Source organism: Scleropages formosus, chromosome 16 (assembly GCF_900964775.1).
Source record: "Scleropages formosus chromosome 16, fSclFor1.1, whole genome shotgun sequence".
NCBI classification, from domain to species: Eukaryota; Metazoa; Chordata; class Actinopteri; order Osteoglossiformes; family Osteoglossidae; genus Scleropages; species Scleropages formosus.
Genome location: NC_041821.1, coordinates 14704025 through 14726915, shown reverse-complemented (window position 1 = coordinate 14726915; position 22891 = coordinate 14704025). Strand labels below are relative to the sequence as shown.

The following is a 22891-nucleotide window of genomic DNA, read 5'->3' as shown; positions in this document are numbered from 1 at the left end:
TCTACCTGTATTGGCGGAGGTGGTGCTGCACCTCTCGGAGCCTGGAGGTGAGAAACTGTATATGGTTTGAGGAGGGAGACATGGAAGGAAGGATGGACTCGGAGAGACGGAGGCAGACGCAGGCAATAAGTGACGGGAGTGACCTGGCGGATGATCTGATAGGAACCTATGTACCGGGGACTGAGTTTTCAGGACGGGAGACGCAGCTCCAGGTCCTTTAGTTGACAACCAGAACCACTGGCTAGGACAGAAGGCGATGGGGCAGTGGTGGCGATCGGCCTGCTGCTTATACCGGCGCTTGCAACAGCGAAGCTGGGCTGCTACCAACCTCCAGGTTTCCTCACTCTCCTGGTACCAGGTGTCGACAGCGGGGGGCTCAGTTCATTCTGGGTGCCAAGGGAACAGGGGAGGCTGATACCCTAGGACACACTGAAACGGGGTAAGTCCAGCGGATGAGTGAGGCAGAGAATTGTGAGCATATTCAGCCCATGGGAGAAAGCGGGCCCACTGGTGTTGTTTTTCGCTGCAATAACAACGCAGGAAGCTGCCTAGGTCACGGTGTAATCTGTCCACCTGTCCGTTGGCCTGCAGGTGATGCCCGGACATTAGGCTCACCGAGACCCCCAGTTTACGCCAAAATGCCTTCCACAGCCATGAGGGGAATTGCGGGCCTCTGTCGGAAACGATGTCCTCCAGGAGGCTGTATTGGCGGAAGACGTTCTGGAAGAGGGCCTCCGCAGTTTCCATGGCTGAAGGGAGTTGCGGCAAGGGTGCAAGCGACAGGACTTAGAAAACCGGTCAAGGACAGTGAGGATAACCAAGAAGTCGATTGACACATGCCATCAGAGCTGAGCCAGAACAGGAAGGGGCTCGAGCAGACCTGTGGGCTTCTGAGAGGGCGTCCAGGTCTGGACGCAGCTCTCACAGGCCTCCACATACTCCTGCACGTTCTCTTGGATGGACAGCCACCAATAGCATCCCTGGAGGAGGGCTAAGGTCCGGCGGTGGCCCAGATGCCCTGCCTCTGGGGAGTCGTGCGCCCACTGCAGAAGGGAGGGTCGGAGCCGGACCGGCACATATTCCTTACCTTCCAGTTTATTGGTGGGTCCGCAGTCCTCTTCTTGGGCCGTCTGGAGCTCCTGCTGGAACTGCCATCTTACCAGAGCCACCACGCAATGTTCCAGTAAGCTGGGAGAGGGCAAAGCCCTTTCCGGTTCTCAGCCATGTACTCGGGACAGGGCGTCTGCTTTAATGTTCTTGGACCCCAGCCTGAAAGTCACTTTAAACCAAAACCGGGTAAAAAACAAGGCCCAGCGTGCCTGACGAGGGTTCAGCCGCCGTGCCTTTTGCAGGTACTTGAGATTCCTGTGGTCCGTCAGAACAAGGAACAGGTGTGCAGCACCCTCTAGCCAACATCGCCATTCCTCCAATGCCAATTTAATGGTCAACAGTTCCTGGTCCCCAGTGTCATAATTCCACTCAGCTGGAGTGAGCTTCCTCAAATAGAATGAACAAGGGTGGAGTTTCGGGGGATTACCCTGTCTTTATGAGAGGATAGCACCAACCCCTACCTCCAAAGCATCCACCTCCACCATGAACAGGAGCGACAGATCTGGGTCTCGCAGGATCAGTGCCTCCTTGGTCCACGCCAGCTTTGTTCCTTTTCCCCGCTGCAGTGCTTCAGCAAGGCTGCCATGGAGCTAAAGCCCCTGGTGAACCTACAATAAAAGTTAGCGCACCCAAAAAGCACTGCAAGGCTTTGACAGTCGTAGGCCGGGGCCAGTCTAGTACTGCCTGGACCTTGTCTGGGTCCATAGCCACGCCGTCAGTCTTCAACACAAACCCGAGGAAGAAGACCTGTTTCTGATGGAACACGCATTTCTCTCCCTTGATATACAGACGGTTTTCTAACAACCTCCATAAAACCTGCCTCATCAGGCGGACATGCTGGTCCACCGTCTGGGAGTATATGAGGATGTCGTCAAGGTACACAAGCACTCCCTTGTTTACCAGGTCCCCCAAAACATGATTAACAAAAGCCTGGAACACGGATGGCGCACTGGCTAGGCCGAAAGGCATGACCAGGTACTCGTAATGGCCTAAGGAGGTGCTAAACACGGTCTTCCACTCACCACCTTTCCGAATCCAGATGAGGTTGTAGGCGCTGCGCAAGTCCAGCTTGATGAACACTTGAGCCCCGTGGACCTGTTCCAAAACAGCAGTGATGAGTGGCAAGGGGTGTGGGTATTTTACTGTGACCGCGTTCAGCCCTCCGTCTTTCTTTGTAATAAAAAAGAATCTGGTGGTTGTTCAACGATTCGCTACGGTGCGTTCATTTTTACTGACAGGATGGGTGAAGTTTTCCAGCTCTGCTGTTATAGTCCGAACAATGGGAGCAGTGTCACTGGCAGCAATGTAATAAAAGACAAGCTCTGTTACCATAGTGTCAAAACCGTGACAGTAGTCCATAGTGTATTGTGCACACAGCCTCTCAGAAGCTACAGGGTATAGCGTTTATTATACACACAAGCAATGGGGGTGGATGACATGTGGACTGTCCATCTCGCATAAAGTTCTAGTTTGGATGAAAAACAAGTTCCCTGTGTTCTAACAGTAACCGCCCCCCCCAAGATCGAAATTAAGATTTCCTTTGGTGTCATTATATGCAAGAATACAGTGAAATTTTGTGTACAACCATCAAAAGAACAGCAGCACAAAGAACAGAATTTTATCCAATGTCACCGCATACATGACACAGGCAGTTTCAGAGGGGCATAGAATTGGTGGCGATGTTTTAAAAATTAAAGATGAGAACACTGACAGCAGCTTGACATAGTAGCAGTATACATAAGTGACATAATGTGCAGCAAACGTACGCTGGAGATCGGGAGAGAAGCAAGTGAACGAGCGGGAAAAAGCGCCTGGAAAAAAGCATTTTGAGAGCCTTCTTCAGCGTGGAACTTGATTCAGCAATTCTACGTGACATGATGGTTCACCACAGTAACACTTTGGGCTTCTGATTTAGAAAAGAATTAAAAATTGACTTTCCTCCACTTTTCCATCAAATCCCTACAGTTAACAAATGTTTCTTTGTTTTTTTTTTCGCTATCAGTGCTGGACCCTTTGTATTATTGCCAATAACCTTTGTATTATTGTTAAAATTCAAAAACTTTATTTGGGCTTTGACGTTATTTTTGTGTAAACATATATATAAATAATATATATATTTATACAAGGGGTGCGGTGGCGCAGTGGGTTGGACCGCAGTCCTGCTCTCCCGTGGGTCTGGGGTTCGAGTCCCGCTTGAGGTGCCTTGCGACGGACTGGCATCCTGTCCTGGGTGTGTCCCCTCCCCCTCCGGCCTTACGCCCTGTGTTACCGGGTAGGCTCCGGTTCCCCGTGACCCCGTATGGGACAGGCGGTTCTGAAACTGTATGTGTGTGTATATATTTATACAAAATGTTTTTAAATAACGGGACGGCGCGGTGGAGCACTGGGTTGGACCGGGTACTCCCGTCTGGGGTTCGAGTCCCACTTGGGGTGCCTTGCGGCGGACTGGTGTCCCGTTCTGGGTGTGTCCCCTCCCTCTCTGGCCTTATGCCCTGTGTTGCCGGGTAGGCTCTGGTTCCCCACGACCCCGTATGGGACAAGCGGTTCAGGAAATATGTGTGTGTGTTTTTAAATGCTATATATTGCAGAGAACACTCATGCCTATCGAAAATTAACTTTAACAACTGTGGTTAAGTGTAAAATATATTTTACCATAGTGTGTTGCCTATCGGGGGGTGCGGTGGCGCAGTGGGTTGGACCACAGCCCTGCTCTCTGGTGGGTCTGGGGTTCGAGTCCCGCTTGGGGTGCCTTGTGACGGACTGGCGTCCCGTCCTGGGTGTGTCCCCTCCCCCTCCGGCCTTATGCCCTGTGTTGCCGGGTAGGCTCCGGATCCCCGCGACCCCGTATGGGACAAGCGGTTCTGAAAATGTGTGTGTGTGTGTGTGTGTGTGTTGCCTATCGTATAAAGAGCAGCAACATATATATATTAATGAACACAGGCAAGCGAACATAAGCTTGGGTTTTTTTTTTTTTAAACAATTCAAACATTCATACTACAAGAACATTAATCCAGAACAATCAAACCTAGCCAGGGGAAATAAACAAAATAAATAAATACAAAGAAATAAATACATGAAAAATTACAAAACACTCCAATAATCAGACATTACATCAACACCTTAAAAATATTACAATAATGAACTGTTTTAAAGGCCTTCTTATTATTACACTCCTCGACAGTTTTTATGTGCTGCTTAATATCTTTAAGAAAAATGCAATATATAGGTTTTTATTAGCAAATTTTGATCTGTGTATATGATATTTGGCTAAAATGATTAATAAATTAATGATATATGCCGGTTTAGCTGTACTTTTATCAAAATGTAAGAATCCAAACAGTACATTCATAGTGCAAAGCAAAATCCTTAGAGGGTGTATTAATAAGAAATTTAGAGATATCCCTCCATAGCGTTTTGGTATAACAACAGTGCCAAAAGAGATGAGGCACACTCTCTGGGTGCAGGTTGCAAAAAGAACAGTTTACATCTATCCCATGCTAGAATTTTCTGAGAAAATGCTTTATAGGGCCCGTCCTGGGTGTGTCCCCTCTCTCTCTGGCCTTGCGCCCTGTGTTGCCGGGTAGGCTCCGGTTCCCCGTGACCCCGTATGGGACAAGCGGTTCTGAAAGTGTGTGTGTGTGTGTGTGCTTTATAGGGTAGAATTTGTGTATAATCTTGAAAGAGGTTTCCTTAACCTTGTTTGTTAAAGAAGTATTTGTGAGTCATCAGCCAAACTTTCTCACATGGGACATTGTTATCCAAAGGTATTCCAATAAGCAGTAACATAAGATAAAGTGGCAACTTCTTTCTGAAACAAAGAATGAACAGCGCTGTTATTATTTCTAAAATACAATGAGAAACAGATTCTACAAGGAGTATTGACCGGATTCGCTACAGAGACAACAGTAAGGTAAGAGACCTCATTAAGTAGAGTCACAGAAGCATTAGGAATAGCCTTCATTACCAGGTCAAACTCTTCCTTTGTAACACACACACACACACACACACATTTTCAGAGCCGCTTGTCCCATACGGGGTCACGGGGGAACCGGAGCCTACCCGGCAACACAGGGCGTAAGGCCGGAGGGGGAGGGGACACACCCAGGACGGGACGCCAGTCCGTCGCAAGGTACCCCAAGCAGGATTCGAACCCCAGACCCACCAGACAGCAGGACTGTGGTCCAACCCACTGCGCCACCGCACACCCTTTCCTTTGTAACATGAAACCCAAAATATGACACGAATTCAGTGTAACTCATAAGAACTCTGTAAGAGACGAGGCAGGAGACAAGAGGTGCAGTTGCCCGTTGGTGAAGGCTTTTATTTGCCCTTACAGCAGGGAGAAGGAAGGGGATGGAAAAGGGGGACCAGGGAACAGGTAGGATGAGGTTTCGTGCAGGTCAGGGGGGCTGGGAGATTCGGGTCGGTCGGGACGCGGACGTCGTCTCTGGGATCGGGTTCGAGCTCGGGTTCGTCTTGTCCTCCTCCTCGGTCTCTCCTCTCTGCTGCTGGGCACCGGGGAAGAAATTGGGAGTGTAATCAGCCCCAGCTGTGGCTGCTTTGCCCCCGTCGCTGCCCCCTCCCCAGGCGACCTCGGCGTGCTACAAACTCCTCGTAAGGTCATCAGCTGGCCCATCAGAAGAATACTTCTGTCAGACCAGCTCCTTAAAAAGAGACTCCTACCCTTACACAGGATCTCACCATTGTTCCAAATATAATACTGATGTGGAGAAAAATTGTACTTGTAGATTAATTTCCATGCCAACAGTTTGTTAGTGAGTGGGCTGACAACTAGTAACTTCTCTATTTTGTAATTGAACATCAGAAGAAATGAGAGACCACCGATTTGGTAAAAAATAAATTTCAGAATGAAATTCCAGATGGAGGCATCATTTCTCAGAAATTGTTTCATCCACTTAATTTGAAGAGTCAAATTCAAGGTAGAAAAGTAGAAGAAATCAAAGCCACCATTCTTATATGGGTTAGTAACCACAGACTTCTGGATATAGTGGACTTGGTTTTTCCACAGAACCCAAGCTGTGAGTGGAAGTGAGCCCGACTATATCTAGACGGTATCTCTCAACTTCCCGCACCAGCTCAGGCTCCTCTGGAACCACTCTACTCGATCGAGGGTGGACTCTCCACTATTCTGGCGTTGCCCAAGGTGAGAGGCGGCGGGCTGGTGTGGGCTTATTAATAGCCCCCCAGTTCAGCCGCCATGTGTTGGAGTCTACCCCGGTGAATGAGAGGGTCATCTCCCTACGCCTTCGGGTCAGGGAACGGTCTCTCACTGTCGTTTGTGCTTATGCGCCTAGCGGCAGTGTAGAGTACCCGGCCTTTTTAGAGTCCCTGGGGGGCGTGCTGGAAAGCGCTCCCACTGGGGACTCTGTCGTTCTACTGGGGGACTTTAACGCCCACGTGGGCAGCGACAGTGATACCTGGAGGGGCGTGATTGGGAGGAACGGCCTCCCTGATCTGAACCCGAGCGGTGAGTTGTTATTGGATTTCTGTGCTAGTCGCGGTTTATCCATAACGAACACCATGTTCATGCATAAGGGTGTCCACCAGTGCACTTGGCACCAGGACACCCTAGGTCGGAGGTCGATGATCGACTTTGTAGTCGTTTCTTCTGACCTTCGGCCATATGTCTTGGACACTCGGGTGAAGAGAGGGGCTGAGCTGTCAACTGATCACCACCTTTAGAAGTGAGTTCTAACCTTTCTAAATTATACATAAAGTGTTTCAATAAGGTCGGGGGGCGCGGTGGTGCAGTGGTGCAGTGGCACAGTGGGTTGGACAAGGTCCTGCTCTCCAATGGGTCTGGGGTTCGAGTCCCGCTTGGGGTGCCTTGAGACGGACTGGCGTCCCGTCCTGGGTGTGTCCCCTCCCCCTCCGGCCTTATGCCCTGTGTTGCCGGGTAGGCTCCGGTTCCCTGCGACCCCGTATGGGACAAGCGGTTCCGAAAATGTGCGTGTGTGTGTTTTAATAAAGTAAATCAATGTAACAACAGGGTATTTGAATGAGAGCAATTTGGCATAACAGTCTTTCTCAAAGACATTACAGCAATGGCAGGAGTAGAATTCAATAGGAAAACTTTAGGCTACAAGTCATTATCCCTATTAGTACAGAACTGACTACCCAATAAAATGAAAACTCAGGTACAAAGCAGCAATATCCAAAAAAAACAACAAATGAATAAGACTATTCAGTTCTGACACTCAAAATCCAAAGGAAGGTAAAACCCTGTAAGGGGCAGTCACATTCTATACTATATTCTATTCTCACCTCTTCACTTGCGTTGTCACTTTTAATTTTTTGGCTATTTGTTGTTATTGGCATTATTGCTTTTTAGTGTAGTACTATCTATTGTGTTGTCTATAGTCTGCGGAGAAGCATTCAAGCAAGAATTCCATTTCTTCGTACACGGTACTTGTACTTACGACAATAAACCTTGAACTTGAACCTTTGCTCTCAATCTTCTATTTTGTTTCACAAGGGGGTGCCATATCCATATAGATGTATTTCAGGTAAAAATAGTCTAGTACAGTGCAGATATCTGCGTTCATACAGTATACATGTACTACATTATTACCTCTTATAGCACTGTTGTCACACCCACCTCTCAGAAGTGAGGCTAGCACACCTGAGCAAACTTCAGATTCGGGGTAAATTGGAAGAAGCCACTGCTGGGAAGTCGCAGTATCTATGCCTTCTCTCCCGCTTTTTCCCCCTTCACTTTTGTGCTGTTTCCCAGAATTGGTACCCAGCTTAGACCCTGCACGTACTCGACCACGATCCAGCCTGTGCCCATGATGAAGATATTGGGCCTGACCTGTAGCCCCATACGACTCCGAGCTGGAACTGCCCTTCTGATGTTAAAACTCTGCATTTGGACCCCTTCCCTGCTCTCTCTCCAAGTCTGTGTGTGGCAATAGTTTTATTTAGCTTCCCCCGCCATATTTCAAAGACACAACTATAGCGCTAATCAAGTTATTACATTTACTTTAAATTACATTTAATTAATTTAGCACAAGGGGAGCGCGGTGGCGCAGTGGGTTGGACCGGGTCCTGCTCTCCGGTGGGCCTGGGGTTCGAGTCCCACTTGGGGTGCCTTGTGGCGAACTGGCGTCCCGTCCTGGGTGTGTCCCCTCCCCATCTGGCCATACGCCCTGTGTTACCGGGTAGGCTTCGGTTCCCCGTATGGGACAAGCGGTTCCGAAAATGTGTGTGTGTAATTTAGCACACGCTTTTCTCCAAACCGACGTACATCTCAGAGAAAAATACAATATGTGCATTACATCAAAAGAAGGACTATTGTATTACTGTGTAATTCGGTAGAATTTATGGTACGTATCGTATACATTAACAATTTGCACAGGTTCTCGCGAGCCACATTACATCCAACGGTAGGCAACATGTGGGAGGCACAGTCGGATAACCCTGCTATGCCCAACTACACAATGCTCTTCAGGTACAGCAGGCTCGGCTACAATATTACATGTAAAGGAAAGCAACTTGTAATTTCCTCTAGGTAGAAGCATGGTAGCACAGTGAGAACAGCAAGTACTTCACATGGCCATCGCTAGTTGGGATGAATGTTAGTGACAGTCCTAGGGGCCCAAAAACTTTATTCAAAGGGGGAATGGAGCTTTATTCTTTCAGAGGACCCAGAATTCCAACCCTACACCACGCCCCAGCAAGAAGAGGCTTCCACACCTGCAAGCGGTTAGGGTTAAGTATAAAGGCAGCTGAACCACCCACTCGAGTTGTGGAATCTCATCAAGACCATCCCCTAACCTGTAATAGCGCCTACCGCCTGCCACCGGGCACCTACTGCTCCACCAGTTTGATGACATTGGCCCAAACCTTCGACCTGGAACTTAGGTTCACTTCTCGGATAACAATCACACCCTCGGCTTTCATCTTCATTTCGCTCTCTGACGTGGATTTCGGATTAGCCGCACAGAACACGACGACCTCGTTATCTATTCCTCTCAGTAAAACCCGTGCCCTTGGTACAACACAACACCCCAGTGTACAGTGCCTGGAATGCTTCATTTAATATAGCTCATTACATATAGCTTCGGTTCTGCTCAGTTTGTGTGGAGTTTGCATCTTATGAAGAGCAGCTCCTGGTATCATGACTACCTTACCATACCTCCATTCCAGAACCACCCACAAGGTCTCACTCCCAAAGAATGACTGGCTGGTTGCAATTGCTCAAGACTATAGTTACATTTCAAGCAACATTAAATACAGCTTCATCTTGTATATGAGGAAAAATGAACCAGATACAATAATATTAATAATTTTTATCCAAATAAAATGTATTTACATCAAAGCTTACAACATGTTGTACTGAACTGCTGTTTCTCCATGAAAATGTTTCAAGTGAGGGGCCTGACAAGAAGCATTACAAATAACAGACACCTGCGAAAGTTCAAAATATTAACTGGAGTACTTTGCTTCTATCTGAGTTAAGGCAAAGGAAGGCAAGCTTAAGAGTGGTGGATCCTGACATGCACCTGGGGGTTGAGAGTCTGCAAGGCGCAACACTTGTAGGCTCATTGTATGCAAAATGAGGGCTGTGATCTCGACTGGTATCACACCAGCGTTCCCCGGAGAGGGGGGCGTTGGTGAAAAGAATCAAAGTCAAGTCAAAGTCAACTTTATTGTCATCCTGCCTATATGCAAGTTTTGCATACAGGAGAACGAAATTCCATTTCCATTCCAAATTCCACCTCTGTACCGCACAAAACATACAGTGCACTTTCTAAAAAAGGTAAATACAACAGACGAGTGCAGAAACAAGACAAGACAGTGTAGTACACAGGCCAAAATCTGGCGACAACGAACACAATATATGATATCCTCAATGGATGTAAAATATATATGTAAGTAAAAATGAGGACCAGGTGAGATCCTCAGCAATGTCCACTCCCAGGAACTTTGAGTTGCTCACTCTCTTCACAGTTGATGGTAAGTGGAGGGTGGGCAGAGCGAGCCTTTCTGAAGTCGACAGTGATCTCCTTTGGGAACATGGAATCAAAGTATGAATATTTTTTGCCATTTCTTGTCAAGTTCAAGTGGTTTTTATTGTCATTCCTCTATATAGCTTGTAAACAGTGGAATGAAATGTGGGAACAAACTGTTGCGGAGTCTGCTGGCGGTGGCACGGATGCTGCTGTACCTTCTACCAGATGACAAGAGGGCAAAGAGTCAATGAGAGGGGTGAGAAGGGTTGTCCACAGTACTGGTGGCTATGCGGATGCAGCGGTTGTTGTATGAGGTGTCGATGGTGAGTAGAGAGACTCAGATGATCTTTTCAGCTGTTCTCACAATTTGCTGTAGGGTCTTGTGGTCAGAGGCTGTGCAGTTCCCGTACCACACGGTGAGAGGTCTGATCAGGACGCTCTCTATCGTCCCTCTGTAAAACGTAGTGAGGATGGGAGAGGGGGAGTTTGGCTTTCTTCAGCCTCCATAGGAAGTGGAGGCGCTGCTGGGCTTTCTTGGCTAGGCAGGTGGTGTTGAGAGTCCAGGAGCGCTCCTCCATCATGTGGACACCAAGAAACTTGGAGCTTTTGACTCTCTCCTAGTTGTTCAGAGAAAAAAATCTCTGGATTCAGTTTAGCCAGTGGATTGCTCTCCGCTTCATGAGAGGTGCATGGAGGGCTGACATGTGTACTGCTGTCATGATAACGCCTGCACCTCAACCAGCAGCACCTGGCTCAGAGTAAGCACCTGGCTTCAATCGGAGCACTCAGCCATAAAAACACTTCCCAGCCTCCTCCCAGTTGTGGAATCTCACTTGAAACAACTGTCTTTTCTGCACTGTCCAACTCACCTTGCGTTGTGGTTTCCAAGCCCTGTCCCTCATCATTCCCCAGTCCTGCTCCACATCTCTGGTAAACAATCGGCCCCCTTGTTCCCCGACCAAGACTTCAGATCCTCACCTCTGTTCTGTTCGCTGATTGACCGACCATTCCCCTGTCCCCGATCACAAGAACACATCTACTCCTTTGGCTCTGAATAAACAATCCTGCAGCTCGGTTCAGCCTTCTCCGCCTCGTCTGTGTGCCATGACAACTATGGTGCCTTTGGTATTCCCACTGAACATGCATTACAACAATGAAGATTGTGTGAAGAAACACTGAAATATTGAGTGTTTCTGCAGTGGTCTATATGGAAATTAGGACTATCAATAACTGTTGGAATACTGGACCAATTCATCTGAAATCTGTTTTATAAAGAAGCATCTGGAATCAACTGGAAATCACATCATGTACTGAACAATTTCTTCCAGCTGAATACCTTGGGTTCAGATCACTCCTCACACACCACGGAAAGTTCAGAGTTGCCGTTGCACCTGAAACGCACACCGACACACCCCACACACACCGAGCATGAATTCGAAACTTGGCTCGAATTGCCCGGCTGCCTTGCGGCTACACGCAACCCACTTGGACTTCCCGCCAAAACTAAAGCGAAGAATAACGCGTGGCACCCAGTATACTGACGTACATTGCAACCGAAATATTGGCGGGAATAATGTCAAACTGATTTTTACTACCTCAACTTACATTAAAACACAGGACAAGGAGTATTAACTATAAATTCAGCTTTGAAAATGACTTGAATACTAGTTTGTACAGGAAAGCGTCTAGAAATGAGAAAGAAGAAGAAAACTGACATCGCTCTCCAAAAAAATCAGGAGTTTATTTTGCTTTTGCCCGTAAACAGGTTCACAAAAGGAAGCGCTTCCTAGGTTAAAATGGCAGTTTGATGTTTTATTATTGTGGACAGTATTGGTGTGTGTTTAAGTGTGTTACGGAATCCACACACGCTGGCTGAAAACGCTTGTGCCAAGCAAGGTAACAGCGAGCCGGAGCTTAACCCAACAACAAAGAGAACAAGGCCAAAGAGGGAAGGGACACACTCAGGACGGGATGCCAGTCCGTCACAAGGTACCCCAAGTGGAACTCGAACCCCAGAACCACCAGAGAGCAGGACCTGGTTAAACCTGCTGCGTTATTTTTTGTATTTTGTTTTTTTTTTTTTTTTTTTTTTTTACATTTTTAAGAAGAACCAAAAGGGTTAAAATTAGATCCAACAAGAATCGCAGCCACACCAGTTTAGGAAAATATTCTGAGTTGTCTGAGACGTCAGAGTTCTTCGTTATTGCGATTCACTGTCTATCTTGACAAACCTGAAAACCCGATGATTGAGACAACTGATAAAGTTTTACCTGCCAGAAAAGTTTTACTTTATCAGTTGCTGCCCATCTCTCACTCTATTAATCTTTTGAAACTCCATCAACAAAATATGAGAATCTGCAGAGGATCAATGAAAATTTCGCATAACTTAGCTACAGAGTATGAAGGGTTAGTGACAAGTCTATTCTTATGTATTGTTCATTTATTTAGCTAATGCCTTTGTTCTTACTGTATCATTTCACTGTTATTACTTTGATCCACATGCTGAGATTTCAACCAACCAATTTTCAAAATTACAAACATTTACATTTATTCAACTCGCAGATGCTTTTCTCTAAGCGACGTACATTATTCTCTTAGAGAATGATGCAGCAAGTTCATGACATAAACGAAAGGAGAGATTTAGGTGCAGACGTGATTCTTGAGAACAGTCAATTTTTCACATACCTCCGCTCCACTTGTGCAGCGTGCAAGGGTTGGGCGCTAAAATAAAGACGCGCCGGGTTGGTCCGTGAGATGAACGCTGCTGGAACACAATAGTGGGAAGCATCGGTGAGCACGCGAGGAAATGGAATTCGAGAAAGTTCAGATGCTTCAGATTAAAAAAAAAAAAAAAAAAAAAAAAAACACTAACTCTACACATTCTCATTATACAGTCATTAAAACATTTCTCAGTCCTTTCACCAAAACAAGAAAAATCACAAAAATGTACAACAAATAGATAAACTAAAGAGTGAATTCATCAGAAGTTGAGCACAGAAATTGTAAGTGTAGCCACATGTAGAACACAGACTTGGGACTTTAAAACCCTATAAATTTGAAAGTGTTTTGACAAATTCATTTTAAAAGTATATAGTGTGTGAATGACAGAGAGAGTGTGTTCCACTGATGTATGGATGAGTGACCCAGTGTAAGTAGTGTATCTAGCAGTGTAAGTCACCACGGCTTATAATAAGGTGTGTGGGCTGATAACACTACATAGAGCTTGTTGGAAGCTGCTTTGGGAAAAGCGTCCGCTAAAGAAATAAATCTGTAAAAGTGACGCAAAGAAATAAATCTTTCGAGAATTATTTATTTTTTTCCTTTATCAACTCCAATTTAAAAACACTTACAGACAGAGGGAGGAGTTCGCTCCACGAAACACTTTCCAGAAACATGCTGCTCTGCTTTCGAGAACACCCTTTTTCCTCAAGGACCTGCACCTCACTTATTTACATTTACACAATTAATTATACTCGACAGACCTCTCTGCGGGTGTGTCAATAACCGCATTCCCACAAACAACTGCATACATCCTACATTTCACACAAACAACTGCCATTATTTACAATCATTTACAAGAAACATTTGTTCCCGCTCGATTATCAGGGGTCGCGGCTCTTCGCTTCGCTTCGGCAGCGCGGGTGGTGACAGTAATAATAAACTAAAGCAGTACATCATTAGACGAGTCGCAGCGGATCATATGATATGGGGTCCGAAATGTTTAACTAAAAAAACTCATACAGCCAGTTCTGCAGGTCTTGTTATTCAGACTAACTGTAACTCCTCCCTGTGTAAAAAATGAGTTCTGTTCAACCTGCCATAGGAATTTGCATCCGTTCAGTACTGCGCTCACCTGCTTATCATTGATGAATTTTATTTTTTTTATTTGTCGGAATATAACATACAGTTGTCAATTTCAATTTTCAGTAATCTTTTCATTGAATTATGTGAACGTTTTAGTCTAAACATACCATGAGAGACTCGACTAATTTCACTGCGCAACAAATATGCACCCTGGTGGTCGTGGTTCTCAGCTTTGTTCACATTTCCTTTATTTTTATTTATTACCTGAGGAATCTAGATATAAGCGCTTCGTTTCTGCAGTTCCAGCAAGAGCAGCCGTCCGTCCCCGACCAAACGGAGCGGACTTCCAGCAGCAGCAGCAGAGGAGCTGCAGCAGCAGAGCTCGGAACCCCGGACCCCTCCGTCACGGTCACGCCGGCGCCAGTAGAAAAGCTCTCCGCTCTTAACAAAAGCGCTCCGCCGACTGACGCCAAACTGGACAGGTGTCCGGACCCGCCGCCTGCTCTTGGTAAAAATAACATGATTAGTCGCTTTTGATTCTTCTCACGCTTACAGTTATTATTTCTTCATTTGTGCAGTCGGACTGAATAGCTCGCGACACTTCGCAGTAATTTACTGCACATGATGATGACGTACGCGCATTATTTTTCAAAGTCAAGATTTACCTAAAGCACTGCATGTTTTCTTGGAACATGATCATCATCATCATCATGTTCCATTTCGAATTAGAGTTAGCTCTTTCAGTCCCTAAAATTTCACTTTTGATTAGAATGGCTGAAATTTGGGTTGTGAAGTTGTTACATGTACTAAGACCGGCGTACAAAATTAAAAGGTACGAAACATTAAGAAATTGGCCAAAACTGCTAGGTTGCTGGGAAGTGTGTATTGCCCTTCAAAATAAATGCTTTAATACTATTTGAAATGGATTTATACATTGAATTACATTTTAGTTGAAATTATTATGTTCCTAGGTGATGTTTCCGGAAAAAATCTGATACTAGTATTTGCTGAACCCTACTATAACAACAGAGGGTTACAATTACATTTTTTCTTTTTTTTTTTTTTTTTGCATTCATTGTACTTTCATCTAGGGGGTGCGGTGGCGCAGTGGGTTGGACCACGGTCCTGCTCTCCGGTGGGTCTGGGGTTTGAGTCCCGCTTGGGGTGCCTTGTGGTGGACTGGCATCCTGTCCTGGGTGTGTCCCCTCCCCCTCCGGCCTTACGCCCTGTGTTACCGGGTAGGCTCCGGTTCTCTGCGACCCCGTATGGGACAAGCGGTTCTGAAAATGTGTGTGTGTGTGTGTGTGTGTGTGTGTGTGTACTTTAATTTTACCTTGACAACAGTCGGGGGGGGGGGGGGGGGGTGCCTATGCTACTTACAGTATACTGGAGTCATCCCCCCTTTCTCTGGAGGAAGTCTTCCCTAAACATGTGTCTGTCCAGAATGAATGAAAGAATTATGGTTTATCGCTACAGGTTCAGTTTTTCATTTTTTACACAACTGTACACCTCTTTCAGCAATGATAGCTCAGTGTTTATCCAGTGTCAAGTTTCCTGGTTTCAGTCCTGATGCTTACATTTACATTACGTTTAGCCACTACTGTAATTAGCAAAATCCTTCTCTATCCAAATTTTGCAGGTTTGAATGCCCCCTTTAGCTGTAATACCCTCGAGCAAGGTATTTATGATAAATTGCCCCAGCAAAAATTGCCTGTCTGTGTAAATGGGTAAAGGATTTTAGGCAGCTTAACATTGTTATGTCACTTCTTTTTTCCACCATACGCACCAGTGTTCATCACACAAGTACCTGCATAAAACTCAGAATATCAACGATTCTTGATCACCTTCCTACAATTTATGTTTTTTTTTTTTTTTGAGATACACAAACATTTACATATATTACAGGAGTAGCGGCTGTGTAAAGGGTTATCCGGGCATGATCATAAAGTGTGTAAAGGCTTATCCGGGCACGATCATAAAGTTATGGTGCATGAACATTTACACCTTACTTGAATTTAAGAGATCATGGGCAAAGTGAGTTTGGAAGAAGTGAGTTTTCAGATCCTTCTTAAATGTAGACAGAGTTTCAGCAGTTCTGAGTGAGAGGGCGAGGTCGTTCCACCACAACGGAGCCAGAACCGAGAACCTCCATGCTTTACCTTTCATGTGCGGGACCACCAAGCGGGCAGAAGTAGATGAGCGAAGTGGTCTGGATAGGGTGTAGCAGTCGATCAAGTCTTGTAGATAGTTGGGAGCAGTTCTATTGATGCATCTGTAGGCACACAAAGGTCCCAGGCTGAAATTTCACTTCTTGCTCTAGGAAGCACACCTCAGTACAGCTAATGGGTAAATAGTTGTAAATACCTTAACATTCTAAGTCACTTTGGAGAAAAGCATCAGCTAAATTAATAAATGTAAATTTACTGCCAGAATAAACATTGTCATTAACCAAACAAGTCTGGCAGAATGGCTCGAATTGCTGTATCCACAGCATCTTGTCACTACCCCTTCCATGTTCCCTTTATTTGTTAATGTTTTTAATCAATGTTACAGAACTCACCAGTGTGTTCCACTTTTAAAAGTGTAAGGTGGACTTCTTGTCTCTGTGTCACGTTATAGAAATGTGAAGGCTTTCATTTCCAGCTTGTTGTGCGTAGTATTTTTTTTTTTTTTTTTTTGTGCGCTTTTGTTTACAGTGGGTCCACTAAGGATTGAGTTTTCGGATCCAGTCAGCATGGATACCATCAGAGCAGAGAACCCCAACTTGCGGGAAGGGGGCCGCTACAAGCCCAAAGACTGCATCGCCCTGCAGAAGGTGGCCATCATCATCCCCTTCCGTAATCGCGATGAGCACCTCAAGTTCTGGCTTTACTACCTCCATCCCATCCTGCAGCGCCAACAGCTGGATTACGGCGTGTACGTCATCAACCAGGTAAAGATAGAAATCTCTACGCTTGCTTGGTGCCAGGATGTTTATAGTCTGTTTCTGAATAAGACACGGTCTCTGTACCTTTAGGAAAGCCCCAGATACTGCATGCTTTACACAACGATAAACATTTAATATGTAAGTTCATGCAAACAGGTAAGATTTCAGTAACATGCAAGTATTTATTCTTTCGCAATATGCAGGCCTGGGTTCCAGATACTTTAGAAATATGTTTATGACAAAAATATGTGCGTGACAAAGCAGATATAAGCAAATTTTTCACGACCGTCACCCTCTCTGTATCTTCCTCTTCTTTCCCAGCTTTTCTGAGTATACAGTTTCTTCCTGTTTTCCTGTTGTGGCATTTGGGCACAAGTTTCAGCGCTTGGGTACTTCAGCTTTTTCCACATTAACAGTACGTGTATTATCATAGATTTGCTTCCTTGTCATCATTCTAGATGTCAGATTTAAAGAAAACATGCAGAGCATTTGCATAGCTCTGAGTTGCACATCGCACTGGAGAAAAGCATATGCCAAAGCATAACTGTAATCTAAATGTAACGTTCCAGGTTAGCAGCGTGTCCACACTGAAGTGGTATTAGAATTCAAGCTAAAAGAACAAAAATCTAAGTAGGCTCCAGAGGATTTGCAGGACATTTTTTAGACTGTTCTGCCGCATTATACTGTTCCACCTTCTTTTACATTATAGTGTCTTGTTAAGAAACAATATATTGTAAAGGAATTAAATACAGTTGTGGACACTTGGTGAGGTTCAACATTAAGAAAGGACATTTCTGAAGATGACCTTCAAAGAAAAGCCATAAATGTTTGTTCTATTAAGGTATGTCACATAAAGTTATGAAACTATATCCAATTTTTGAATGGGACTCACACAATTACAGAAGGATCACAGAAAGTTTTTATTGCTGAAATTGTGATACGGTCAGTGTTTCAAATGACCCCCACTCCCCCCTGCAGGATGGAGAATTCAGATTCAACCGAGCTAAGCTCCTCAACATTGGCTATGTGGAAGCACTGAAAGACTATGACTATGAGTGCTTCATCTTCAGCGATGTGGACCTGATACCCATGGATGATCGTAACATCTACAAGTGCTCCAGCCAACCCCGTCACCTCTCTGTTGCTATAGACAAATTTGGCTTCAGGTTTGTTCCTGGTCCTTGTTCCATTTTCACTGCTTTATCCTATCATATAACTTTTAGCTACTATGCCAATGGTTATTTTGTGCTGTCTATGGCCTTAATGAATCAGCCTTAATATGTTACTGAACTTGCTGTACTATACTACTGCAATTAAACTCACTGCAAAAAAGTATTACATATGTATTAAATAGGAATGCTGCCAACGTTGTGTAACGTCAGGAAAATGCAAACCTTTTTTCGGAGTGATCCATAACCCGAGATCTGACCACAAACTCTTCTTCTTCATACGAAATGCTGAGGTCCAGTGGAGCCAACATTACCAAATCACCTGCTTACAATATTGACATCCTCAAACCAGAGGATATCCTCCAAATTCTGTTCTATTAATTTCAAACATGAGACGAGACACAAAACACCTTTCATAGATGTGCATCTAGTGTCCAGACAAAATCAGTTTAACACTAGAAATGTTAACACAATCCTTCTTCTCTAAGTACAGTAACCAAATGTTATGTAAAAGTTGGTCTGTCACCTATACTCCCCCAGGGACATAAATGCAAAATGTTGATCCACTGTCCACTGTCTAGGACAGAATCTTTATGGTTCTTCTTGAATTTTAACCTTGATTGTTTACCATAGCATCCTTTCCAGCACTTTGGGACCACTTTCTTGGGGAAGGTGGTCATGTGTGATATCCCCATAGATAGAACACATTCTCCACTCCCTCTTTCAAATATCGGAACAACTGGTGGTATTCCAGAGGATAATTTCTCAAACTTTTGTGTAGCATTCAACATTAGCCAACAGTCCTACAATTTCCAGCACTTTGAACACTGTAAGACAAATCTTATTTACCTTTGCTGCTCAGCTGCGGAGTTGTCTTTGCATGGTGCTAAGATTTTTTATCAGTTGTAACAAAATAAAACATCCCTTGGCATTTAGAAATCCTGTCTCTCTTTCACTCAGAGGCAAATTTTTAAGAGGACAACCAGGTGAAGTTATTTTCTATTCAAAAGTATCAAGTTGTGGGAGACAAACACACAGACCTTGTGACCCTCATGATTGTCTACTTATGCTGTAGAAAATATTCCAAAACTAAATCAAAACTAAGAAATGCTTTGACAGAAAAGTTTCACTTTGCAGCTGGCAATATTGGCTATACTGGGGCAATTTGAAATCATTAAACACACATGATTAAATTCATAAAAATCTTTAGTCTCTTTGTTGATGTATGGTTTTCATATTGTCATAGTGATTAATTGCAACTCATCTTGGAATCTCATAGGTTGCCTTATACCCAGATTTTTGGAGGAGTCTCAGCTCTCACTAAAGAGCAGTACCTGCATATCAATGGCTTCTCCAATAACTACTGGGGCTGGGGTGGTGAGGATGATGACATCTACAAAAGGTACTGTTTGTCTTACCATCATATAGTGTCTCACTCGAGGTCAAATCCAGAGAAGTGAATAATGCACTTTGTCTTGTGAATTAGATGCTGCAGTGATCTAAGTGATCTATCAGTCTGCTGTTACCAGTAGCATAAGCTTATTAAAGGAGAAGGAAATCAACACCAAAGTATGCTTCCTTGAGTTTCACAATGGAACATTTTGTCGAACTTTTGTTAAAGGAAACTACTTTGAAAATAAATAATCACCTTTGATAAAAGCAACAGGTAAGCAATTAAATAATGAAAATAGCATACATTTCAGCATACGCTCATATCTTGCTTATTGGAGTTGATTTCTTTCATGAAATCACCTGGTTATGTGAATGTTGTAAGGGGATCTGGGAAAGTTGAAAAAAGTTGCCTAAGACAATTACCTGGGAAAACTGAAAAAAAGTGTCATCCTTTCTACAATCATCAAACAGCTTTAATAACATCAGTACCAATGCATAAGGGTATTCCCATAAATATATAAAATCCATACAAAAATTGCTTTACTAAGACAAATACCCCAAAAATAAAGCTTCAATCTTGTGATCAAATGAAGATTATCTAGCATTAAAGGTATGTTTATAATGCTATACAGTCTCTAAATTTCCTGCACAAAAATATATTTATCTTGTTGTAATTAATTACAGGTGACTCATTTTTTGTCCTGGAGCTGATATTTTCCACAAGAATTCATGTCAATTTGGTTGCTTGCAGCAGGAGTTTGCTTATAAGAGATTTCAGAGAACAAATCGATGGCTGTGATGGTTGTCAGTGTATTCGAGAGGAAGCTCTGCTCTCTGTACCATCATGCCACTATTAAAAAAAAAAGTTAAAAACAAAAATGCACTGAAAATTTCTTGTAACAAACATTTCTGAGGCATATTGTGCACTGATAATGTTACCTGGAATGGTGATGAAACGTTTGCAGTCTAAATGCATAGCTCGGCGAATACCTGGACATCTGGACAATTCTAATGTAGCCTGCTCTTGCAGGTCTTTTTCTCATTTTTTTCCCACACTCAAAGCAGTTTTGTAGCTAACACTGTTCCATGCTCGTGATTGAAATGTTAGTAATGGGCTCCTGTTCCAGCAGTTCCATACAATTTTTAATTTTATATACAGTAACGTTGTACAAATATTATAGTATTTTAGCAAATCTAGGTTGTTCCAAGTTACAGACAACTCTTGGAACTCTTGATCTGAGTTGAAGTTTCATTCTTTTAGCTGCCTGAATTTGTCCCTTTTTATACTTTTATGTGGACTGGTCCAACAGGTTGGCTTTCAAGAGGATGTTTATCTCTCGGCCTAATAGCATAGTGGGAAGATACCGCATGATCGTCCATCACAGAGATGAGAAGAATGAACCCAATCCTGAGAGGTAGGGTATGGTTTTTACAAAATGAATGTCTGTGAAGAGTTTCAGTGTTGTTAAAGTGTTCCTCACGTCTGGACTCCTGGATTGAAACCCTCTGAGCATTTGTGGCACTTATTTCTATACTTCTTTTTAGATTGAATACATTATTAAAGTCATGAACTGTATGGAATAAACTGCAGTTATAAATAAACTGCAGATGGTTGCGGATACTTGTGCAAGAGGACATACTCCTCTGTAGGTCTTCATTAAAATCCTGTCCACTTTGCAGCAATTCCTTGAGATCCATTGTTGCGTTCAGTCCTGCTCAGATGTGCAGTTGTGCTGCTGTTTTCCTTTTTTTTTTTTAGCTTTAACAATCTCATGCGCACCTTACAAACAATGAACAAGGATGGCGCCAACAGTTTGGTGTACCAAATTGTCAGAGTGGAGAAAGACCAACTGTACACAAAAGTTACAGTGGATGTGGGGAAGCCTGCATACTAGGTAAATTCCTGATTTGTTCAGAGGTTTATTTTTTAGGAACCAAATATGCCTTGACACGTGATATATGAATTTGTGTTGGACTTTTTAGCTTGTAAAGGCACCAGTTCCATGGTTAAATGTCTTTGTCTATAGAAATGGAATAGGCCAAATGTTCATATTTAAAATTATTCACTTGTATCACATGAAATTGTGCACTGTGACAATAACCATAATCTACCAAATCAGTGTCCTGCCTAACTGATTTTCCTGCTTATTTTCAGCATGTAACATTGTGGAAAACATCCTCACCTCAACCATTGATCACCTATGGACAGGGTTTGCTCCATAGCATTTCCCTTTTACATTGTGATATTTGCAACAAACAAGCTGTATAAACTCCACTTCTACTTCGGTGACATCAAGTTACACTGATAGTAGTGCCTTTTTACAACTGGTAATAGGGTCATAAAGTGTAAAAAGATGACTTATAATGACACTTACTCATTCATGTGAGGGTTGCAATCAAACACAGCCTATCTTGGAATCACAGGAACTAGGGTAGGAGGAGAATACCCTGGACAAGATCCTAGCCCATTGCAGGACAGCCACACACACACACACACACACACACACACACACACACACACACACACACACACACACACACACTATGAGCAATACAGAGTCACCAGTTAACATGAGACACAGCTCTCTGGACGGTGGGAGCAAACCCAGGCAGACTCGGGAAGAACATGCAAAATCCACAGACTGAGCTGGATTCAAACCTACACCCAAAAGAGGCCTGGTGCTACGAAGGAGCGTCACTACTCATTGCATCATCGTGCCACTTCAAAAATAATAATAAAACAAGAATAATAGTACACACACACACACACACATTTTCAGAACCGCTTGTCCCGTACGGGGTCACGGGGAACCGGAGCCTACCCGGCAACAGTAGCCTTAGAATAATGTTATTATGGTTGTTCAGGAGTTTTCCCTTTAGAAATAATGCACATTGCATCTTTCATGTACAAACTCCTGCTTTACAAAAAGATTTTCATAAACAAAATAGGTTCCACTACCAGGGAAGAGTCTGTGTGTCTGAATGATTGATTAAATAATAATAAAAATTTCTTGTTGTGAACTGTGGACTGTGTTGGAATGTATCTTTTTTCAGTCAGTATGAGGTTCTTTGGAGTCTCAGTGGTGAGTCACAATGATGTTTAAAAAGGTTTTATTGCTGTTCTACAGAATTTCACCAGATGTTATCCATCAGAAATGTACACTGTACACCTATTCTGAAACTTACTTATAAGTATGTTATTGAAACAAAGCTAGCCAAGGCCTGTTAGCCACTTGGTCTGAGGAAAATATTGAATTTGCATGAGAATTCTGTATTCTGAAACTCTACAACATACTAAAAAGTAAAGGAAAATAATACAAACGATATGATGAATAACAGGATGAAGACTAGAAAATAAAGTAAAATAATAAAGTAGGTACACTCTAACAACAGAGATAAATGATCCATTATAAATAGTTTTTCATCGTGTAAAGTGTCTAACCAAGTCCTGTGTCGGTTCTGTTTTATCTGTAGCACAATATTTCATCCTGGATTATTACTGTATGATAGTTGCC

At 43.8% G+C, this 22891-nt stretch overlaps 1 protein-coding gene and 1 long non-coding RNA gene across 3 annotated transcripts; one reads left to right on the top strand and one right to left on the bottom strand.

Annotated features, from left to right (window-relative positions):
* Positions 1 to 5481: 5481 nt before the first annotated feature.
* Positions 5482 to 14231, bottom strand: LOC114912434 (uncharacterized). The gene is made up of 3 exons (XR_003798275.1): positions 14154 to 14231; positions 12771 to 12849; positions 5482 to 5618 (listed from the first exon to the last, which is right to left on the bottom strand). It is a non-coding gene; the product is annotated as an uncharacterized LOC114912434 (long non-coding RNA).
* LOC108925913 (beta-1,4-galactosyltransferase 1-like) lies at positions 13660 to 22335 on the top strand. Of its 2 annotated transcripts, XM_018738267.2 has the most exons (7): positions 13660 to 14397; positions 16586 to 16821; positions 17794 to 17981; positions 19264 to 19386; positions 20687 to 20791; positions 21136 to 21271; positions 21532 to 22335. In XM_018738267.2, the coding sequence occupies exons 1-6, from the start codon at positions 14058 to 14060 to the stop codon at positions 21269 to 21271; spliced, it is 1128 nt and encodes a 375-aa protein (XP_018593783.2). In that variant the 5' UTR covers positions 13660 to 14057; the 3' UTR covers positions 21532 to 22335. The 2 variants fall into 2 exon arrangements, 1 of the variants encoding a protein (XP_018593783.2); XR_001965442.2 differs by lacking the exons at positions 21136 to 21271; positions 21532 to 22335 and adding an exon at positions 19471 to 19650 and having other exon boundaries at positions 13665 to 14397; positions 20687 to 20759.
* Positions 22336 to 22891: the final 556 nt, after the last annotated feature.